Genomic DNA, 24,239 nt, shown 5'->3' on the forward strand with positions numbered 1-24,239 from the left:
CCTTTTATTTTACCAAATGCCAGCCCTGATTTGGATGGGTCTTCTGATCTTGGAGGACTTCCTTGTACTCTGTTGCCTTCACGTTCTGTCTCACTTTAATTTCCTTAAGTTATGACAAAGAAAGGTCCAGTATTCTTCACTTTGGGAGCCCTTTCACATAATCACAGCAATATAATCCCACCTTAACTGCCCTGGTGATATCCCAGTGAATCTGGGATGCTCAGTTTCATGATGGGTACTTAGAATTCCCAACCATAGAGTTCCAATGCCTCCTCAAACTGCAAACTCCTGGTTTCCTTAGGATATAGTAATGGGAGTTAAAATGGCATATAGCCCTGTTAGAAAGCCTGAATGCTCTGAAGGCACCAGATTCCAACAGATCTTGAATACTTGGTGCTATAGGCATTTATTTCAGAGGAAAGCAATGGCAAATCACCTATGAGTATGCTTCACCTAAGCAATTCCTATAAAATTGGTGGAGACACCATAAGTTGACAGGCAACTTGAAGGCACATACACACAAACTGTTATAGAGCTTTATCACACTAGTGAGATCCCACGGGAAAACGGGAGTTGAACGCAATTTAAGTTAAATTGGAATTTAATCAAAACTTGCAAATTCGGGGAGTTTATCACACTGAATTACTTCCAAAACGAAATAACGTGAAGTTAAAGCGGAGAAAACCGGCAGCTTTTTACTTTCGGTATGTTCCAAAAAAGCTGCTGAGGGCAGGGAACCGTCCAATTAAAAAGATTGTATGTACAGCGCTGTGTAAATTTACAGCGCTTTATAAATAAAGGTTAATAATAATAATAATAATAATGGTTTTCTCTGCTTTAACTGTGCTTTAACTTTGCATTATTTCACGTTAACTGCGACGTCGTGTGATAAACTTTGGTCATTTCTGAGTTTTCCTCAGGTTAAATCGCATTTAACTCGCATTTTCCCACAGGATCTTGCTAGTGTGATAAACTCTATAATTATGTCATATAAAAGGATGATATGAGGAAGAGTGATACAAGGAGATCTCTTGAAATATTTAGCTGCCCAAGATCCTTTTATCTCCCGCTCTCTTGAGCAAATGTTCTCAACATGGACTGGCTTTAATTCAATTATAATACCCTTGTTATGACAGTCAAACTAAAATGTTCTAAATCCATTCCCACTGACAAACAGATGACTGGCTCTGAATGTGATTCTGATAGCCTAGCTACGTGGTTGGAAATACTGTACATGCTATATTGATCTTCCTGGGCTTTTCTACATTAGATTACAGATGGTACGTTGCATGTTTGTATACTCTGTTTGAGAGTCTGATGCCTTGTCCTTATATAATATTCCCAGGGTGACTTGTGGCATTAAAAAGCTCATATTTTTTTTAAAAAAGTTATGTTTTTAAAAACAAGTAAGAGCAGAGGAATCTTTTCATGAATGTGTTTTGCACATGTACTTTGATACCTGCAGTCTAAAGCACTACAGTTTGTCAAGAGCTACTTCACCTAATTTTACTGATTGTGGCCTGTTACAGACTGCCAAAATAAAGCTGCTTCGGGTCTCTTTGGAGATATGCTATTTAAATGATGCATGGGTCCTAAGAATCTGGAAGCTGCACCAAAGCTGCACTCCAGTGCTTAGGAATGGAGTGTGGCTTTGGCGCGACCTCCAGACTCTTAGGACCCATGCATCATTTAAATAGCATACCTCCAGAGACCCGGAGCAGCTTTATTTTGGCAGTCTGTAACAGGCCACAGTAAATCTGAATTGAGAATAGTGCAGCTGGTGGACTGCAGCTCCCAGTATTCTTCACCATGGTTTATACTAGCAAGGTCTGCTGGGAGTTGCATTCCAACAGTCAGTCTCTGGAGGGTCCTCTGAGCCCCACTCTGATATAAACACCCTTAAAAAAAACAATTTGCAGCACTTCGAATTAATGTTCATTAGTAAATGATAGAGCCAGCATAGAGCAATGGACTACAACTCTGGCAGACCAGGGTTCAAATCTCTGCTCAGCCAAAAAAACTGACAGGATGTCCTTGGACAAAACAGACTCTCAGCTACAAAGATGGCCATGGCAAACCCCCTCTGAACAAATCTTGCCAAGAAACCCCATACCCAAGGTTCACCTTAGAGTCTGCATAGGACAGAAATGACTTGAAGGTACACAGCAACAAGTGACTTTCACAAGGAAAGCGCACATTTGTCTTGTGAATATTTGGGCTGGGCAAGTCTCTCTCCATTTGGCTCCTTACGTGTATTTTTTTTTTTTTTTTTTGTCTCCCTTGCTATTGGATAGGAAGACATTTAAGAGCTGGATGCATAGTGGAAAGGGATATGCAAAATACTTTAAAGATTTTAATATTTTTAATTGTATTTTATTCTTTTAATATGTAACTTGTTTTAATATTGTAATAATTTAATTTTAATTTACTATTTTTAATGCTTTTAATTGCACTGTTTTTTAATGTGAGCCGCCCTGCATCCGGGATATAAATAAATATAATAAAAACAACAACAACAACAACAGCAACAGCAACAATAAAAGAGTGATCTTGGGTATAGAAAGACATTCCAGTATGCCGTCTAGCTTAGATTCTGTGCACAGCTGTTCAAGGTTATGGCTTGGACAAAGGTTGTTGAGGCTAATGAGAGGTTGGTGTGTGCGTGCACATTCTTTATGAACCGATTCTCTTCTTAACTTTGAAAGCAAAGCAAGAGGATGCTTCCCTCTAATAAGCACAGTCCTGGACAGATGCATCCTGCAGCTGTGGGCCTTTCTCTCCTCCCCATTAGACACACTGTCTATATTTAGTCCATTGTTAGGTTCGTCTCTGATTCCGTGCCAGACTCCCTACTTTGGTGGAATGCAAATTCAAGACGTGTGAATAATTGTATGTGTGAATAATAGCAACACAAGGCCCACTTGGGGAAAGGAATGAAGCCCCTGCATGAGGGACTGGCAGAAAACTACACTGTCACTATTGTGTTCCTGGAAGCAGAGAAAGCAAATTCAGACCTGGCATTTTGAAGTGCTTAGGTTTCTTTTTCTGTATGTGTGTGTCACTGTCTTTCAGTGTATGTGCTTGTGTGTGTTTCTGTGTGTAAATGTCTTTCAGAGGCTGGGGCTTCACGTTTTCTGCTAAACTGTTGTTACGTCTGGGTTGTGTTTTCTTCTCTCCTTATTTCTGGGATAACGTACAAAAGGGACACATTGCAGTCTTGAAGGACATTCAATTGGCAGCCAGTGCAAAGGACTCCTAATATATGGTCTACAACTCATGTTAGCTGAAAGTATGAAAAAGTAAGGCCTGTTACAGACTGCCAAAATAAAGCTGCTCCGGGTCTCTTTGGAGGTATGCTATTTAAATGATGCATGGGTCCTAAGAATCCGGAGGTCGCGCCAAAGCCACACTCCATTCCTAAGCACTGGAGTGCAGCTTTGGTGCAGCTTCCGGATTCTTAGGATGCATGCATCATTTAAACAGCATACCTCCAAAGAGACCCAAAGCAGCTTTATTTTGGCAGTCTGTAACAGGCCCAAGTCTGGATTCTTCATAGTGAGAGAAGTCCTCTGAGAGAAGCTAGGGGTTTGTAATGGTTGCCTTCTGCCACTGTGATGCTCAGAAGCTCAGTATACATAGGGCTTTCCATTTCTTTCTTTTGCACTTTCTCCAAACTTGAGGTGTTTGTTCTTGTTGTTATTTGCCCTCATGTAGACTTCAGTTTATTAAACGTCTATGAATGAGAGACCTCCATGATCCCTAGTCATCAACTTGCCCTATTCAGATCTTGCAGAGTCAGAGCCATGGCTTCCATGATTGAGTCTACCCACCTGTAGTGTGATCTTTCTATTTTCCTACTGCATTCCACTTTTTCTTGGTGTTAACTCGACCTCAACCCATGGCGATCCTATGGAAGAGACATATCCAGGCCTCCCTTTCCTCTAATGCTCTTCCCAGTTCCTGCAAACACATATTATTGCTTTCTTTAATAAAGTCCACCCATCTAGCATGTGGCCTTCCTCTCTTTTTACTTCCCTTCACCTTTTCTAACATTATTGTCTTTTCCAATGAATTATGCCTTCTCATGATGTGTCCAAAGTATGACAGTCTACGTCTTGTCATTTTGGCTTCTAGGGATATTTCTGGCTTGATCTGCTCTAGGACCCATCTGTTTGTCTTCTTCAGCACCACATCTCAAATGAATTTATTTTCTTCCTATCTTCTTTCTTGACTGTCCAACTCTCACATCCATACATGGTAATAGGGAATACAATGGCTTGTATGATTCTGACTTTTGTGCTGAGCTGTATGTCTTTGCATTTTAGGATCTTTTTTAGTTCTAGCCACCCTCCCCATTCTTAATCTTCTTCTGATTTCCTGACTGCAGTCCCCATTCCGATCAATGTTTGATCTCAGATATGAGAACTCTTTTACTATTTCTATTTCCTCATTGTCTAGTTTGAATGTGTGTATGTTCTCTGTGGTCATTATTTTTGTTTTCTTTATGTTCAACAGTAAGCCTGTCTTTGCACTTTCTTCTTTGATTTTCCTTAGTAGTTGTTCCAAGTCTGTGAGGTTCGCTGCTAGTATTATGGTGTTGCCGGCATGTCTCAGATTGTTGATATTTCTTCCTTTTATTTTCACTCCTCCCTCTTCCATGTCCAAGCCTGCTTTCCTTTCAATATGTTCTGCATATAAGTTGAATAGGTATGGTGATAGGTTTCTCCATGTTCTGTTCTGACAGTAGCTTCTTGTCCTGAGTACAGATTCCTCATCAAGACTGTCAGATGTGTTGGCACTTCCATGTCTTTTAGTACGTTCCATAGCCTTTCATGATCTATGCAGTCAAAATCTTTGTTAGTATAGTCTAAAAAGCACATGCTGATTTTCTTTTGGAACTCCCTGCTATGCTCCATTAGCCTTCGTATATTTGCAGTGTGATCCCTGGTGCCTGCTTAGACCTCTGAGATTTCTCTCTTCATGTATGGTTGGAGCTTATGTTGCAGACTTTTGAGCATGATTTTGCTTGCATAGGAGATTAGTGCTGTGGTTCCATAGTTGCTGCAGTCTCTTGTCATTCACTTTACCAAGCATTATTATCTTATCCAATGAGTTATGTTGTCTCCAAAGTATGACAGACCAGGCTCATTTTCTGTGTCAGTACCCAGGGCTTACATGGCTAGAGCATCTGGACTTTCTGATGGGCACCACCTCCCTCAGACTTCCCTTTTTCCTCTGAGCTGAGTTTTTACTGTACTTATGGCACGGGGGAGGGTGGGCTCTCCTGACAACAATATATTGATTTGAGCTGTTCTTATTGTAATCTACAATATTCTTGGTATTGAATGAGCAATTTTGATGGATTTGTTTTGCAGAAGACTGCCCTGGGCAAGTAAGATGAATTTGCATGAAAACTGCTGGAAATAGTTTGTTGACAATGACATTATGTATTTTGCCTGGGTGCTGAGAATTATTTCATGCAACATTCAGTGGTTAAATGCCTTGCCACAGAATCGGGTGATAGCCACTCCTTTAGATGACTTGAAGAACAGATCAGACAAAATCGTGGAAGACAGAGGCCGAATCCTGTTGGTTAGTCTCAGCTAGAGTAGACCTATTGATTCAGTCATTGAATGGTGAGTCAGTACATAGGTAACTTCCATTGATTTAGATCTAAAGATCTACTTTAGTTGGATAATCAGTATTCAAAGGGATCTTGTAACATCTTTGAAACTAACTATGAGAAAGAAGTTGTAGCATAAGCTTTCATAGACTTGGTCTTGCATGTGAGGCAGTAGACAAAGGCTACAAAAGCTAATCCTACAACTTGTTCCACACAGTTAATCTGAAAGGTGCTACAAGATCCTTTTGCATACTGATATTCCAGACTAATACATCTTTTGTTATTGTTGTGTGTCTTCAAGTCATTTCTGGTGTATGGCAACCCTGTCATAGGATTTTGATGGCAAGTTTCTTCAGAGAGGGTTGCCATTTGGTGTCCTCTGAGGCTGAGAGAGTGTGACGTGCACAAGATCACCCAGTGGGTTTCATGCCTCAGTGGAGATTTGAATCCTGGTCTCCAGAGGCATAGCCCAACACTCAAACCACTATGCCACTCTGGTTCTCTATGGAGATTTTCACATGGGGATGGGATAGAGATGGGATAGCTCCCTCATCCTTATCGCATCCTTAACCTGTTCGTGTCTGCGATGCCATGAAAGGCCTTCAAATTGTAGCTCTGATCCCACCATTAACCTGTCATTAAAGTAGCATTGCATTAACACAAATTTCCGTTAATATAGAATGCTGGCCAATGCTGTTTTAATGACAGGTTAACGGAGGGATAATGATGGGATCTGCGTGACTTCATCTGAAAGCCTTTCGCACGATCAGTCGCGCTTCCTGGACAGGATAAGCTCAAATCCCATCTGAAAATCCTTCCTGCGATTGCGTGGGAAGGACAGGAACATGATGGGACAGAGGTGGGACATCCCTTGTCTGATAATCCCCTATGTCTCTGCATTTAGTTTAGGGTAGGACTGAGGAGATGAGCCTGCTGTATCTACATAGGCTCCCCCTGATCATCCAGAAGTCTGTGTATGGCCTGGATGTAGATGAGGTTAGTGTGTACAGCAGAGGTGGGCAAAGTGCAGCTGTATTGCCACATTTTTGCATCTCTGGTCCATTTTAGGTCTTTTATAAAGGAGGAAGTGAACAAGAAGTGACCTCTGTTCACTTTCTCTTGTTTAAAAAAAGCTTTAGCTTGGCCTAAAATGGGCCAAGGGGCCTTAAAAAATTCCAAAAATGTCTCCATGTTCCTTAGAGGGTTCTGTGGAAAGGGAGGGGGAGTTTTGAGTATTTTTGTAGGGGATGGGTGTGTGGAAGGGGGTGCAGACTTCCAAGGTCCCTGGGAGGCTAATGTGGCTTCCCTAGCCTCCCACACTTGCCCAGCTCTAATGTAGAGCAAGCTGCCTTTTTCAGAGCATCTGCTCTTATGCATGGATAATGCAGTGGGACCTGGACATGGCTGTGGCCTTAATGCTGGTGGGGCGCATCTATCCTCTATTCCTCGTGAGATATTAATTGTGTGAGAAGTATTATACCTAAATAATATGATACTGAAGCTAGCAGATCAGAAAGGAATACTCCCGCATTCTGTGTTATCTGGATTGTTGTTGTTATGTGCCTTCAAATAATTTTGGATTTACAGTGACCCTAAGGTGAACCTATCATGGGGTTTTCTTGCTAAGACTTCTTCAGAGGGGGTTTGCCATGGCCTTCCTCTGAGGCTGAGAGTGTGTGACTTGCCCAAGGTTACTCAGTGGGTTTTCATGGTTGAGCAGGGATTTGAACGCTGGCCTCCCAGTATCCTAGTTCAACACCCAAACCATTACACTACACTGGCTCTCTCTGCTAGCTGGATATTGTAGATACATTCAGAAACAGTATAAGATGGCAGTATCTAATCCTTACAATTTGTCTATTATTCTGCAACTGATAATAATGCATACTACCTATGAACAGATTGATTTTGCTTCAGTCTGTCAAGGCTTAGCTTCTTGTTTCTGCTTGTGAAATGTTGTAGCATCTTTTCATAATTCATTGTGTGTTATATCTTGTGTGTGATGGATGGAAATGTCTCACACCCTTAAACTTATTGCTAGTGTATTTTGGGCTGGAGGTAGGGTTGCCATATCCCGCCGGGGGGCGGGACTTTCCCGCTTTGGGGCGGGTCCGCACGGTCCTGCCCCGGTTTGGCCCCGCCCCCAGGATTCCGCCCCCCCCTCCCGCGATGGACGCCAGGCAGGGAAAGGAGCCTCGCCTCAGCGAGGCTCGTTCCCTGCTTGGCCTCCTCCGCCGGCGAGGGAGGCGGCCTGACGGGGGAAAAGGGCTTCGCCTCAGCAAGGCCCTTTTCCCCTGCTTGCTGCCTCCTCCGCCGGCCAGGGAGGCGGCCTGACGGGGGGAAAGGGTCTCACCTCGGCGAAGCCCTTTTCCCCTGCCTTGGCGCCTCCTCCGCCCTCCTCTCCTCCTCCTCTTCTTCCTCTTCTTCCTCCTCCTCTTCTTCTTACTCTCCTCCTCCTCTTCTTTTTCCTCGTCTCCTCCTCCCCTTCTTCATCTTCTTCCTCCTCCTCTTCTTCTTCCTCTCCTCCTCCTCCTCCTCTCCTCCTCCTCCCCCTTCTTCTTCATCTTCTTCTTCTTACTCTCCTTCTCCTCCTCTTCTTCCTCCTCCTCCCCTTCTTCTTCATCTTCTCCCTCCTCCTCTTCTTCTCCACCACCTCTTCTTCTCCACATCATCCTTCCCCTGTTCCTCCCCTTTTTCTTCCTCTCTACTTCCTCTTCTTCCTCCTCCTCCTTTTCCCCTCTTCCTCCTCCTCTTCTTCCTCCTCTTCCTCCTCCTCTGCTTCTTCCACTCTTCCTCCTCTTCTGGTTTTTGGCCAGAAAGGGAAGCACATTTCTGCCATCTGTCTAGGAATAATGCCAAATGTCCTCCATTTTGATCATGCCTAAGAAACATGCATTTATATGAAAATTTTTTCAAAAATAATCAATTTTTTGCGTGTCCTCCATTTTAAAAAAAATGTGTCCTACATTTGATCATTTTGTCCTACATTTGCCCTACATTTGTCCCTGTTTGGAGATCCTGACTTATGGCAACCCTAGCTGGAGGGGACAATTATTTTTCAGTCAACAAGTGCCTAGCAGTGTGGATGTCTGCCACAGAGACTTTAATGTTTCCAAGCACATCTGTGTGATCAACAGCCATGAGAGTGATCACCTTGAAGAAAATGTGAAATGTGAATTCTGATAAATTAGCATCTTGTACAAAAATGTTGCTATGACTTGCATGGTACTAACTCCTGAGGAAGCTATCACAGATACAGTATGACAATCCTGCATCTCCCTCTGATAGGGCTTATGGTACATTATATTTGGTGTTTCCCCTTGTTAGTTTTGAAGGCAGTTCACGTACTTAATGCAATTGGGAGGAAAACCGAAACATGACTGCTTTCTAGGAGAATGAAAGGGAAATGCTGATTCAGCAGTTGTGGTTGCAGCTGATACTTTGCAATCTGAGAATGCTTTCCTAAAAATATTTAGAGCAAGGAGGAAGAATTAAGGGGGGAAATGACAAAGAGATAGTTTGGGGGAAAAGGATTGATGGCTGTATGGTCTTTTTTCAGGAAGAAGAAAATGGCTGTTCCTGAAATAAATGCTATGTTTATTTGCTCATTTGTGAATCTTTTATTTTCTGGCTCATTCTGCTCCACTCATTCTGATCCTCTTTGCCTCTTTCCCCATTTTAACATTCTTTGTTTTCTGCCCCAGTTTGCTTGTAGAATTGTTGAGTAGCCAAACATTTGCCTGCCTCCTATGGTTTTGCAAGATATTAGAAACCTTAGAGGCCAGAAATTGGCTTTTCAGAGACTCCACTGAACATGATATTCAGTACCTTACATAGCTTTCTGCCTATACTATATATCAGCTTTGAAAGAACACATTGGCCCGTTACAGACCGCCCAAAAGGGGCGGTCTCAGGCCGCTGCCGGTTGCAGCTTGGAGGAGCCGCAGCAGCCAAACTGCGCGACTCCTCCGCGCTGCAAAAAAGGAGTGCAAAAATCGCGCTCCTTCCGGCAACTCGGAAGAGACATCGCAAGTGCCAAAGCGTGCACTCGCGATGACTCTTTTGGGTTGGGACGTGCGGACGCAGAGCGTCCGCTACGTCAAGATGGCGGCGCCCATCTGTATAGGGCACCGCTATCTTGACGTATCGGTTACGCGCAAGGGGCAAGGCGCATCCGGAAGCTCGCCCCTCGCGCGTAATCGCGGTGCAAGGACGGCGCCTCTTAGGCCCGTCTGTAACGCACCTTTGATAGGATAAAAATATGACTAGCCAAACTAATAAAATAAAGCACACATGCAAATTGATATATGCCACCGAATTAGCTTTTTTTGGTATATAAGTTCACTTTAGATGCAGTACTTTTTTATTCTTTTAACGTTTAAAAGCACATGGTATATTTGGCCCATTTTCCTTTTCTTTTCTTCACTGAGCACAGGAGAAAGAAGTGATCAGTTATGAATATATATATATACTAACCATAAAGTCTTTTTCAAATACCTTGTCCCATATATCACTTCCAAATGAAGTGCAGTTGGTGATATTTAGGAGAAGGACTTTTTGGTGATGGTACCTAATATGTCTGTAGAATAACCATGTTAAAAAAATGACTAGTGCCTCCTTTATGATGTTTTGGTACTAACTGAAGAAATTTAAAAAGAAATTTAAAAACCTTGCAATCAACAGAGTCACCGTCTTATCCACTTGAGTCACCATATCCCCAAGGAATACTTAAGAGGTGGTTTTTCCACTTCCTTCCTCTGAAATATAGCCTACAGCACCTGATATCCATTGATGGTCTCCCATCCAAGTACTAGCCAGGGTTGACCCTGTTCAGTTTCCAAGATCAGATGGGATCCAGTGCCTTTCAGGTATTTAGGCTGGCTTTGCTGTAAATCTCCCAGCATCTGATATCCATTGCTGCACCGTGGCTGTAGGCGAAGCTGATTTAGAAAATAGGTACTTATGTGCTAATGACTTTTGTATCATCGAGTGACAATTAATATTGTAGGTTTTCCATACTGGAGCAGAGGTAGTTGTAGGGGAGATTAATAAATTTCAGTTTGTTGTTTTTGGGTGGTTTCAAATCATTTCAATTTTACAGTGATTCTAACGTGAACCTGTCACAAGGTTTTCTTGGCAAGATTTATTCAGAGAGGGACTGCCTTTGTTTTCCTCTTGGAAATTTGGCCCTTGGTGATGCTTGGCTGGTGAGTTTTGTTTGTTTTGGTAGGTCACAAGCTTGCCTGGCATTTATTTCTAAAACACTAGGAAGCAAACAACAAAAACTGGGATTATTCTTTCCTCCTCCCCAATCTGATTCCTTTTCTTGCCCCCCATCCAGATGTTACACATTATTCCAGTAATTTTGCCTCCAGTGAATTGAGGTTTGTGTGTGTAGTGGGGCTGCTTATCCCTTTCAGAGAGAGGCTTGGGAATAGCTGTCCCTTCTCCTATACAAATGTAAATTCATTCATTCTCTTGTCCTTGCTAGAGGACTGTATGGAGGCATGCTCTGTGTGCCAATTTGCCATCTTCGCTGAAACTGGATCCAGACCGTGGTACTTAATTGTCGCCTATCATGTTGGCTGGGCTGTGTAAATGCTTTACTGAATCTTCATTCGTTATGTAGCAAACCAGCCTTGCTAAAATGTCTCTACTGATGTTTCTAACAGCTGATAACTGGTGCTCAATTTCTTGGTGATGATGTGAGAGCCGCAGGCTCTTGTGTTTAGCTTTACAACAGTTATTTATGGACCTGGACACAATCAGTTTTTTAAAAATGTTAGTGACCCCCCCCCCCAACTGTTGTAGACAATCACTGTGTAATATTTATTTACAGAGAGCATTTTCCCATCAGCTGTAATTAGAAAAGTTTTGTGCCTAGTTAATGCTCCTGAAAAATGCATATTTCTGTGGTCGTTAATTTTGTTAAACAGTTTCAAAATGTTTCATCAACTATTTTAAAAGTCTTTGATGCACATCACAGCAGCTTTACCTTCTTGGTCAGAAAGTGATTAAGTTTGTTTTTCTTCTTGACATCTCCATAGGACAGCAGAGATTTTTAGTCCAAAGGATTAGAAAGCATAAAAATAAATCGCTTACAAGAAATCGGAATTTGAAGGACTTAAATGCCCCTGAACAGATCTGAATACTTATCCATAATTCCAGCTCTGCGTTTGAACAGGATCTTAGCTACATAGAAGCTGAATCCCAGTAAGGTGGTGGATTAGTGGTTTCTGGGTCTGAGAATTGGATAAGAGACCAGCTGTGGATGGGGATGCACCTCCTCTGAAGGAGCAGCCAAAATTATGGATTTTGATATGATCCATGGATAAGTCAAGGGTAAAAACTAGGGGCATGTAACAAAGGAGCTAAAGGATGAAGCAAAGGAAAACAATGCCAAGGAACTTACAGAATTCCACCAGGCATAATGGTGCTCACACTAAAGGCTGGATGGATGAGAGAGTACAGCAGGGTCAGTGCTTCCAGGACAAATGATACTCTTGCCTTTCACCAGAGGATGGGTCCTTTAAGGTACAGTGCTTAGGTTGACCCATGGCTAAGTTGACTCAGGTCTTTGGGGTCAGTTTTTGACTAAAATTTCTAGACTTATACATGAATTTATAGAATACTTCTTGATCCATTTCTAGCACTGACAGCCCAAGTGGGTTTCAAGGATCTGAATCCCAGGGACCAGTTTCAACTACTCTCTGCTACATCCTTTCCTGGATATAGGCATTCTATCCACAGTATTTCATATTCCAGTTCTGTTCCCTGTCTTGTGTCTCCAAGGCATCTCTCTTGCGCTTTGTAGCTGTAGATCAGGCATGATTTTATATGTTGTTCGCCTCTTTGTTTTTACAAAAAGGGGGGTACAAATAAAAGTTGTATTTATTATTTTTATTACTTATAATGGATCCAATCATACTTTTTAAAACAAATATTGACAAATAAAATAGTACAGTATAATGGAAAGATAATACAAAGTACCCAAAAGGTCCAGAATTCATTTATCACCAACAAATTCCATTCTGTCTTTTAAAATGGGGGGAGCAACTGTGGTGGGGTCACCAGGCATAGTTCATGCTTTCATCTGTACAGCAGATAGCAATTGCACATATTTGACTAAAAACAATCATGTGATATGGAAGTGAGTGGAAATAACTTCCTGTTTGGACTTCTGATAGCAGCTTAGAAGTTTGGACTTCAGTTTGGACTTCTGATAGGGGCTTGGGGGCTGATTTTCTAAACCTAAAATAAGTGAGGTTTGCAGAATTGTCTTGGTATATAATGTTTCTCCAGGTCTGGGGTCATTTTATGGATGATTTTTCTTCTGAAAATAACTGGAGACTTGAGAGAGACTCATGGGCTGCAGAAAAGGGCTAGACATACACGTGGCCCCCAGTCTGCAGCTTTCTCACTCTTTTCTTTAAAAAATAAAGGAACATCTAAGAGCCAGATAGATTAAGCCATATTTGCATTGTAGAATCTCCACTGTGCTCTGCTTTTGTCTTTAAATAAATGATGAAAAAAGTGCAGACCTTGTGACATTTTTAGACTGCAGCTCCCATTATCCTCTACCATGCTGACTGGGTCTGATGGGAGCTGCTGTTTAATGTCTGGAAGGTCACACATTTTTTCATTCTTAATGAGGTATCGTAGTAATGTATAAAGCAGGAAGTATGATTTTGGGATAAAAATGAGACTCCACTATGCATAATCCTCTGAAAAGGAGGAGAGAAAACATGTTGGGATCTGATTAAAAGGAGGTAGAATAAGCCGAAGTTGGTTGTAACAATAGTGCCTCCTAGTTCATTTTCCTTTGGTTTTTAGTGCTTAATTGTGTTAGAAAAACACATATACTGTACAGTGACCTTTGCCTTTTTCAGATGCAAAATAAAGAGTATACTCCTTCATAAAGGTAGAATACAATTTTTTAAAAGTGGGAGACAGACACTAAACTGCCAGTCACTCCCTTTTTCCTTGCAACATCTGGCATTAGTTTTTTTAGGTGGAGAATTTGAGGCTTTTGTGGTTGAGAATCTTCCTTGCCTTAAAAAAGCTATTTCTCCATAATTATGAGGCAAGCTCTCATGCCACAGTACTTTCCTATATATGCTCTTAGCCAAAACTGTACACTAGCTCTCCATCAACTGTTACAGTTTACTTATACAGACCTTTGCATACACTTCAACATTTCACAGAGAAAAACTGGGGTATAGGAGTTCAAGCAAGCGGGATCAAGGTCACGGAAATTATTATAATGAGGAAGAACATATGAGCTGGGAGAAACTGCCTCAGTTTTCTTTTGCCCGAGTCTCCTGGGATGGGCAAGACTCATCCCCTCTCTTTTCTGCTCACTCCAACTGAGTTCACTGAGTGCCAACTACTTCTGCACTTTGAACTCAGCTTGCAGCAATTGAAGGAAGCTGAGGACAAAGGCAGAAAAACATGGGGGCATTTTAAAAGCATCTGAAAAAATGGTTCAACACTTTGGTTGTTGGGCCAGCTGGAGAGATGCCTAAGGCATTTTGTTATGAATGTGTTAACTCACACAACCTCTGTGGTAACCTCACTTACATAGTACAGTTGGTCCTCCACATTTGTGGCTTTGGCTTTTGCAGATTTGGTTATTCGCAAATTTTTAATATGTTCTCTCTAGGAATCTCTCGCTCCTGCAATGTGCCTCTATGGCCAATTTTTGTCAGAGGTTTTGCAGGAGGACCCAAAGGTTCCTAGAGAAAACACTTGTCAAGGCATTTATAGGTTCTCCAGCACAATTTTGTTGTCAGCTTTCGGTGGATGTTGGTATCAGCTTTTGGTGGATGAGGACCTAGAGATTCCTAGAGAGGTGTTATTTCAGGTTTTTAAAAAAGTGTTTTTTAATTGCAGTTTTCCCACTTTCACAGGGATCCTGCGTCCCAAACCCCAGCAAATGTGGAGGGCCCACTGTACCACTTGCTGACTTTTATTGTTATGACATACTGGTTGAATCTTCCTTATCCAAAATGCTGAGGACTAGAAATGTTTACGATTTTGGACTTTTTCTTTGCTATATTTGCATATGCATGATGGCATGTTTTAGAGATGGTATCCAAGTCTAAGCATGAAATTCATTTGTGTTTCATATACACCTTATACACATAGCCTGAAAGTAATTTTATACGCAATATTCTTGATAATTTTCTTCATAAAACAAAGAATATTTTGCATTTTGGAATTCTGCATAAAGAATACTCAACCTGTTTGACCTTCCATGCAGCGCAATAGAAATAGTTAAATCTCATACCAATATTATGAAATATATTTATCACCAGTAAATTCCTTCCCCAAACATTAAGGCACCAAAATTGATTGATTTTACTGTTGTGTAAAGTCATCAGTTATGGAACAAATACTCCAGTAAGTCTTTGGGTAAATATTTGTGATATCTGTTCTGCAAATGTATTCAGGTTCTCCCCCCCCCCCCCCCAACAACATAAAAGAGGCAAACAAACTTCTGGCCATACTTTTAAGGAATTAATTCTTCTATAAATCCTCTTGGATTTTAGTGTCTCTGTCATTAATCTTGCTCACATTGTATTTGGTACTATATCCTATGTCCGTTCCATCAATTAATGGTCCTTTTTATTTACTTTGGCTACTTTAAGAGTGAGGGAAGTGGGGTGAGAATGATGTCTGCCTGCAGTTCTCTGACAGTGGCAGTCTGTGTATTATCCTAAATGAATCAAGTGATGCAAGATTCCTTTGGCTGCAGCCAATTTAGAGGATGGAAAGAAGGATGTTTTTTTCCTTCCTCTACTTTGAACTAAGCCACATTGCTTCAGAAGTCTTATGAATTAGTGCATTACAATTGCTGTGGATTGGATGCTGTAGATTGAGATGGAAGGAAATCCAGGTTGGAGTAAACACTAATGCAGATGTGAAGCTGTCTCTGACAAACCTTGTTTCTAATTGTAGTGTTGGCCATAAAAATGTACAGTCAGCCCTTGGTATCTGCAGACTTACCATTTGTGGACTCAAGCATCCATGGATGGCAAGCATGTGTTGTCCCCAGTGGTGACACATGCATGTGGCTGCACTGCCATTAGAGATGGCCCCCATTGTCCCACGGTGGCGTGTGCATGTGGATGTGCCGCCATTAAGTTCTGTTGTCCCCAATGGTGGCGTGGTCACATACATGCACTGCCATTGGGGACAATGGAACTTGAGCATCCGTGGATTTTGGTATCCATAGGGCGTCTGGAATGGATCCCCTGCAGATACTGAGGGCCAATTCTACTGTGTTTCTCCCCCAATCATTCCCTGCAAGAGGCAGCAAAAAAAGAGGATTCTAATTGGGAATACCTGCAAATTAATGATGTCATGTCACACAACTTAGCCATTGGTCAATGTAAGTACTGTACTTTAACTCTTATCCAAAAAAGGAACCATCCTCTTCTCTAAGTAGTGAAAGGTGAGAGTTTGGGCATCCCAGGAGCACCTGGAAGAGGCATCAACTCCTCTACTCTCTATGTCATGGCACTGTTTCTGACACTTTAGAATGCCTGGGTGGGAAAATGGCGGCAGTGGCAGCTCTTTGATGGTTTCCCTCAAAGGAACACCAAGAAGAATCAGGCTTTGAAGGGTTTGAATAAGACATTTGTGTATATTCGTCAGCTTTTCAGGGTTAAAGTCAGTTATCACATTAAAGACTGTAATCACTACTAACATGATTGCTGGTTTTCCCTTGTCTTTTTATCCTTTTTGACATGCGTGCATCTTCTTAGCCCCACGTGCACCTGGTCACTTCACATATTGTACAGCCACCATTTACCGTAGTTCCCTCCTCATCAATCCAGCCTTTAGAGTGAGCATAAACAGTTATGCCTGCTGGACTTTTGTTAAGTGCTTTGGCATCGTTTTTCTTTGCTTCGTCATTTACATCATTTGTTACATGCCCCTACGTTTTACCCCCAGTTTACCACAGGTCATATAAAAAAAAGTTTTGGCCCCAAAACCTGCCCTCAACTTATACATGAGGTTAACTTATAGTCAGATATATACAATAAGTGCTTTAGACAACAGGTGCTTGGAGATGGCGGAGGAGAAACCTGTGTGCAACATGGCCTGGCCTGGACCCCTCATGGTATTCTTTTGCCTTTAGGTAAGGTGGAGGATGCTGCTTCCTTATCAGTGCTGAAGAAAGAGATAATTTCTAGTAACGCTTAGATCTAGTTCTTCACTTTCAGCAAAATGTCTTGGTGCATTCATTGCATTTACACCCTATCTTCCTCCCAGTGTGGCATCCAAGATGGCTTTGCTTGATGTTGGGGATGGGTAGGAAAGGAAGAATCAGATACAGGCATGTTGTTTCCAGCAATAGCCATATACCTTTCCTGTAGAAGTCAAAGGGAACATTGTTTGGGATAGAGAACATGTGGGAAAATCTGGTTTGTACCAGGTGATTGTTTCTTAGCTGGATGAGGTTAAAAAGGCTAGCACAACAGGATGGAAGCAGGGAGATTTCCTACTGTTAACAATTCCATGTGATAGTGTTTCAGGAGTTGCAGCTGCAAACATCAGTCTCTGATGCTTAGAAAGCAGCCAGCTGCTTCAAGCAGCCGGAAGCTGTCACTTTGAGCATGTTCTTGGGAACTAAGAGAGCTGCAAGGAAATGTTTCTTTCACACACTTGTCACCAATTCTGGGAATTAAAAAAAATGGATCAAAATAAAGTGGTTAAAACTTCACTTAAAAGTAGGCACTGAGGCAAAAATGTTTGGCCAGCCTCTTTAGCAGGAATGCCTTTCATTGTGTGCCCGTTTCCACTCCCATTCTAGTCTTGCCAGGATAGTCTAAAGGAGTGTGTGTGTGTTCATATTTTTCCTGATGTTACCAGGATAATTCCTGGCTTGTAGGAACAGTCAGTCTGTTCTTTTTATTCCTAAAGTTGGGGTACTGGTCTCATGGTGACAAATTCTAGACCAATCTACATTTTCTGCTCTTTGTCAAACACATCCTCCCCAGTTATGCCAGTGATGGAAAGATTAACTCTTGTCATTAGATGAAAGCATTTACAAAGTGGTAACTCAACTTAATTGCAATGTTCATGTAACCATTTGATAATATAAGCCTGTACCATTCTGCTAAAAGGGGTGGAAAAATGATACCCACACGCCTCCACCTGTTCAGAAATCTGTGGCAAGCAGTATAGTTATCTTTGCCTGTTGTTAGGATGCTATGAAGGGCCAATTTTATTGATTGGTCACATGTATGCTATCATTTGGAAAGTCACAGCCTGAATCCATCTGTCATGGCTTTTTTTTTTGGCATGTCTTTCTTGCGTGGGAAATAACAGGCAAGGTGTGTACAGAATAGATTGTCACCCACTCTGAATCTTTTGAAGAATGATTGGTGAGGACAGGAAAGGAATAATCAAAAGAATTCTATTGATAGAGACGAAGCCAGCTTGTTTTAACTGATGTATTTAAGGTCTTGTCTTGTACTGAACACAGAGAATTTAGAGATGAAAGTACACAACTAGTTCTGTGGTTTGTTCATAAAGGGAAAATTGATTGTTTTGTTTTCTAGAAGTCACATGCTCTCAGCCTCATAGAGAGGCAATGGCAAACCTCCTCTGAACAAATCTCGCCAAGAAACCCCCCATGCTGAATTTGTCTTAGGATCACCATAAGTCAGAAATGACTTGATGGAACACAACACAGTGCTTATTCCCATATAAATCCTCAGACTTCATCCCCTCCTTTCTCTCTCTCTCTCTATACATTGTATAACAAGGTTGGGAAATTGTTTTGAGGCAAGGGCTGGATTTCCCCAAACATACCTACCTCAGGTCCGTTGCCGACTTCCAGGGAATTCCACAGAATCCGGGGAATTTGACTGAATTATTATTATTATTAACCTTTATTTATAAAGCGCTGTAAATTTATACAGCGCTGTACATACAATCTTTTTAATTGGACGGTAATAATAAATATTGGGGAATTCCAATGACTTTGGTAAAACATTCCGGGGATATATCTTCAAGGCTTGTTGGCAACACTGCTCAGGCCAGATTATATCATAGGGTATGACCTTATAAGGTGATATCCTTGGGTTCCCAGCCAAAGCACCATCTGGACACCTAATTGTTTCCCCCCTTCTCAGTGTGAAGAAGGCAAGGCAGACTCATACACAGATAGCACTTTGGGAGTTGGTGGAACCTCAAGGCTGAGAGACTCAGCTATCTCTTAAAATGCCCGCAGTGTGCACTGAGCTTCACTCCCATCTTATGTTTCCTCTGCAGACAAAGTGGGGAGGAAGCTAAATGCACTCAGCTGAATGTTTGGGAGCCAGCTGAGTCCTGAGGCTCTGGCTGAGTGTTCCTGGCTTTGCTTTTTCTGTGCAGGAAAAACAAAGGGAGAAGCAACTCAACTGTCAGGCCACATCTCAGTAGCTCTCTGCTCTTTCTTCCTTTTGAGGCGAGATTCTTCAGAGGTGAGGTGAACCAGAGAAGCTCTAAGGAACAGATTGGGAACCCCACTAGGTCATATTGGAGCTATGGACTTTTGCTGTTCTGTAGTCTGAAAGAAGAGAGAAGTGGGGTCATTTGAGCAAGCAAGATGTAGTTTTAAAATGGTTGCTTTCCCCAGAATTTTAGTGCACATTCCTATGGAAGTATTATTCATTGCAAAGCACAGAACTTGGAAAACTAATTCATTGTCTAACTTGCTACAAAGTCCAAAAAAATAAGTTGCTATCGTTACTGGTGCAGATTTTTAATAGCTTTTTCCATTGAATGTTACTTGCAAGCTCTGACAGAGTAGTTGGCAACTGAGTCTCTGCCAGCTATACAAACAGAGGCTGAACCCCCCCCCCCCCCGATAAGTAACATATGGATTCTTCCGAAGACTTAATAGACCTATCATGTCCTGGTTTTTATCAGGTGTGCCAGGTTAGAGGTTATGTAGCCTGTAAAATGAAGGTTCAGTATAAAATAACTGCTGAAAAAAGGAACTCTGGTGGTAAAATACTCTGATGGTGGAATGTTTATGAAGTATGCTTGAAAACAAAACTCTGGATATCAAAGTTTCCCTGCAGCGATCAGTATTATGATATTTCATCTTTTGTTTGCACACTGTTTGATTTGCAAGAGTATTATTGGTGGGAATGCACATTTTGTTTTCAGCTTCTCTACTTTCTCTGCTGTGCCCTCTGCTGGTTTGTTGTCGATAACTGCCTTCGAGTCAGCCCTAAGTCATGGTGACTTACTAAGTGGTGGTTTATTAAGAATAAAATTTCTTGAGAGCTGCAGATGGCAATTGACTCTTCTTTTTCACCCAATTTTTAAGGGACATTTTCAGTATATTGAAACTCTCACTAGAATGAGTCTAAAAATGGATCCCTGGTGGAGAGTTTCTCCTTCCCCCTTTTGTTGTTGTGGGGCGGGGGGAGAATAACATTCTTAGTCTGCTGAGATTCTGCAGGGGTATTCTGTTGCAGCAACAACAGACAAAAAGCCCAGTCTCACAGCATTTAGAAATCTAACAAATTGATAACTATATATACTTTCTCAGGCAAGGATCTACTTCATCAGAGGCAGTCTAAACAAGTGGTTTATTTTTTTTGGGAAATAGCCACAGTAGCCAGTTTGTGGTTTGCAGCTTTAGGCTGAAGTCATGCGGCAAGTTCAGTGTCTGTGAACACCTGAGTACCAATGCCTGTGTGTCCTCATTGTTGCCCTCATTGTGAAATACAATTGTTTGTTACGCTGCCTGCCCTTTAAACATAGGACTGGCCTTGAGAATTGTTCAGATGAAGATAAAACAATGGATCATACATGGTTTTCTATGCATATCTGCTAGAAAAGCTTTTAGGGTGGAGGAGGTGATTTTTCCAGGCAAATGTGAGACTCATCACCTTTTGAAAAATCATACCATGTTGGCTTTCATCTATTCTGAGGAAACAGCAGGCCCAAGCATTTATCTGTTTGAGGTAGAATGGTGAATGGAGAGATGCATAGTACACAAGAGTGGCCAAGGCCCCATACAGACAGGCCAAAATAAAGCTGCTTCGAGTCACTTTGGAGGTATGCTGTTTAAATGTTACATGTGTCCTAAGAGTCCGGAAGCTGTGCCAAAGCCACGATCTAGTCCTAAGGACTGGAGCACAACTTTGGCGCATCTTCTGGACTCTTAGGACACATGTATCATTTAAACAGCATACCTACAAAGTGACCTGAAACAGCTTTATTTTGGCAGTCTATATGGGGCCCATGTTACATTGAGACCTGAGTCAGGAAATCCCACATCATCTTTCCTTAGGTGTGATAAACTAAGAATAAAAATTAAATAAACAGTTTACTGCCACTTTATGACACTGCAAATCATTCTGCCCTATTTTGAGAGCTTACTGTTGATTCTGACCTGGAATCACAGCTATCATAGGACCTTGTATGGATGGACCGTGGTAACCTGTGTTGTGCAAGGCTCCTGTAAAGCAGCTTGTTTGAATAGATATAATACACCTCACTGGAACACAGTGAATGGCAGTGAATTTACCTGTGCATAAGAAGTTTTTCAGTGTACTGGCTGCTTTCATGCTGGAATATAACACACACACATACATTCATACACACAGCCACTTGCTGTTAGCTGCCTTAACCTCTGCTCCCTGGCTAACCTTTTATTGTGTAATGAACAGTGGAAGCGTATCCAGCTCCTTCCCTGGATATATTCAGCTCTTCTAATCTGCCCAGTACTCCTCTAATTCTAGTCATTCATTAAAATTCAGTTGTGAACACAACAATATACTTCATAAATAGTAGTGTTAACCAATGGCTAATTTAACTGACATCAAGGACCCCTTTCAGCACCAAGGACCACAGTAGGAACCCTTGCACATCTGCCATAGAACACTAGTAATGTTACAGATTATTTTGGGGGGTTGTTCTACGATGTATGCACTCTCTTTTCCCTGGAGCACTGCCTGGGTCAGTCTGGCAAATGTGTTTCTGGAGTTTGATCTGTGTAGGTAGGCAAGCTGCCTTCTCAGGAAGTTTGTCAGCCATTGCTTAATTTCTCAGTGATAAACATTTGATAAGTCCCCACTGTTGCCATACTTTTCTAAAGAATAATGCACACTTGTACCAAATGCAAGTTCTTTTTCCTGGATATATTGCTGCTATTGTTGTTGCTGCAGTAATCACCTTTTTATAATGTTTACATAAAACAGCTTTGTTTTTGCTTTACGTCTTTTCCTTACATTTGGATGGTTGTGTTTATACAGTTGCATGTGGATTATGGGTACAACTGCCAGCACAGCTCAGCAGACAGTGGCAACAGCAACATTTGAGAACATTCACGGCAACGGAACCATGGATGACCACAATTCTCTCAGCATCCACTCCTTCCAGACGGTTGGCCTTCACAACAACAAAGCCAAGTCTATTATTACCAATAAAGTGGCACCTGTAGTCATTACGTGAGTTATCCATGCCTGTGATGCTTCTGTACATCCCTGAAACTCTTTCCCACAGCTATCTTCACCTCTTATCTTTCCTCCATATTCTAAAAGCCTCTTTTCTCACTGGTGTCCTTCAGGTGTATTGGTCAGGAACTTCCATTTTCCCCAGCCAACACAGCAGTGGTCATGCTGGGTGGAGGGCATAGAAGTTGATGGTGAATATATTGCTAGTTTCAGGCCAGGGTACGGTATGGAGATAGCCTTAGTTGCTCTAACTACTCAGAGTGAAAGATGAGGAGTACTATCCCTCTGGATCAGTGGCATCTGATACCATTGATACTGGACTGGCTCTGGTGGATGGGAGTAGGAGACACTGTTTTAGAGTGGCTCAGTTCCTATATGAAAAGCTGGTTTTGGAGAGTGGCACTGGGGGACTCCTACTCATCCCTGTGGCCATTGTATTGTGGGGTGCCACAGAGTTCAATCTTGCCTCTCATGTTGTTCAACATCTATATGAGGCCTCTGGGACAGGTCAGCTGGAGCTTGGGAGTAGGGTAACATCAGTATGCTGATGACACTCAGCTCTACTTCTCCTTGGCATCTGAATCATCTGGGGCTGTGAAGATGTTGGACCAATGCCTGAAGGCTGTAATGGGCTAAATGAAGGATGGACAAACTGACGCTAAATCCCGATAAGATGGACTGCAATATACTCTATGTGGGGCTGCCTTTGAAGATGACTCAGAAACTGCAGCTGGTGTAAAATGCGCTAGCTAGACTGCTCGCTGGAATTCCATTCAGACACCGTTTAACACAAATTCTGAAGGAATTGCACTGCCTGCCCATACATTTCTGTTCTGAATTCAAGGTGTTGGTGGCCTGGTACAGACAGGCCTATTGGGCACCCTCGTCACGTGCTAGGGGTTGGCCGAGGGCGCTCTGCCCACACGTGCCTCAACCCTAGCACGTGACGAGGGTGTAACAATGGTGGCGCCCTGTACAGATGGGCGCCGCCATTGTTATGTGCAGGATGCCTAGCGTCTGCACGTCATGGTGCCATTATGACATCATGAGTGCGCCATTTTTGCGGGTTCTTTTTGCTCTGCGGGGAAGTCCTGCGGTCTGGAGGCTGCGGCTTCCCCACAGAGCAAAACCAGGTGCCAGGAGACCGCCCTTTTTGGGCGGTCTGTACCGGGCTGGTGATAACATATAAAGCCTTAAATTGCTTGGAACTTCGATATTTGATGGAGCATTTCTCTCGCCCCTCACTCTGCGCCTGCTAGAGAATTGAGACCTATTGGAGGGTTCTTCCTCCATGTCCCACCACCACCACCACTAGGGAAATTTCATTATGGAAGGACATGGGAAAGGCCAGTGGCACCCCAGTTGTGGAACACCCTCCCTCTGGAGGCCTGATTGGTGTCAACGTTGGGATCATTTTTGGTTAAAAACTTGGCTTTTTCATTTTAAATTGTATGTTTCTAACTGAGAAATTATTTAATATATTTTTTATTCTTTTTAAACTGTTGTAATTATTTATTGTTTAAATTGATTTAATTTTTAAGCTGTCATGAGATCTTTGAATGTAGGGTGGGATAGAAATATTTAAATAAATAAAATAGAAGTTGTAATACAATACAGCCAAACAGTGCTCCAAAAATATGTGCTTGCTACTTGAAATGCACCAAATCAAGCCACCAATTGACCAGATATGGTGCCTTGTAAAGGACCAGTGCACCACTTTGAGTGTACTTTGAGTATTGGACTAGGACTGCACTAAGCAAGGGTATGAATCTCTGCCTGGCCCTGAAAACTCACTGAGTGACTTTAGGCAAGTCAGACTCTCTCAGCCTCAGAGGAGGGCAATGACAAACCTCACTGAACAAATCTTGCTGAGAAAACCTATGATGGATTCACCTTAAAGTCAGCATAGGTCAGAAGTGACTTAGAAGCACACAACAATAACAACAATATCAGAGTGTTAATTAACTCTAGGCAGACAGAGTAAAATAAGAGAAGTGTTTATTGGGCTCCAGTGTGTCACTGGCTACACGACTGCATTTGGCTTTGTTGATAATACAGAGTGTACCCATCTGCTCTAAGGGATGAGAGTTTAAAGAGTATAGAATCTGTGGATGTCTACTATTTCTTGCTCACATATCAGTGAAAGA

The 24,239-nt window shown here is 42.1% G+C and overlaps 1 protein-coding gene across 5 annotated transcripts in view; it reads left to right on the forward strand.

The window, feature by feature from the left end:
* PALD1 (phosphatase domain containing paladin 1) overlaps nucleotides 1–24,239 on the forward strand; it is a 135,973-nt gene that overhangs the window by 42,401 nt on the left and 69,333 nt on the right. For all 5 annotated transcript variants that reach the window (XR_016280086.1, XM_089510427.1, XM_089510425.1 and 2 more), the window contains one exon: nucleotides 21,892–22,086. Coding sequence is in view for 4 of the 5 variants with exons in the window: in XM_089510425.1 (XP_089366551.1) it covers nucleotides 21,892–22,086 (195 nt within the window). In the remaining variant the exon portion in view is untranslated. The remainder of the gene's footprint in view (nucleotides 1–21,891; nucleotides 22,087–24,239) is intronic.

Source organism: Sceloporus occidentalis, unplaced genomic scaffold (assembly GCF_023333645.1).
Source record: "Sceloporus occidentalis isolate IW3139 unplaced genomic scaffold, rSceOcc1.0.p SCAF_2, whole genome shotgun sequence".
Classification (NCBI taxonomy): Eukaryota; Metazoa; Chordata; class Lepidosauria; order Squamata; family Phrynosomatidae; genus Sceloporus; species Sceloporus occidentalis.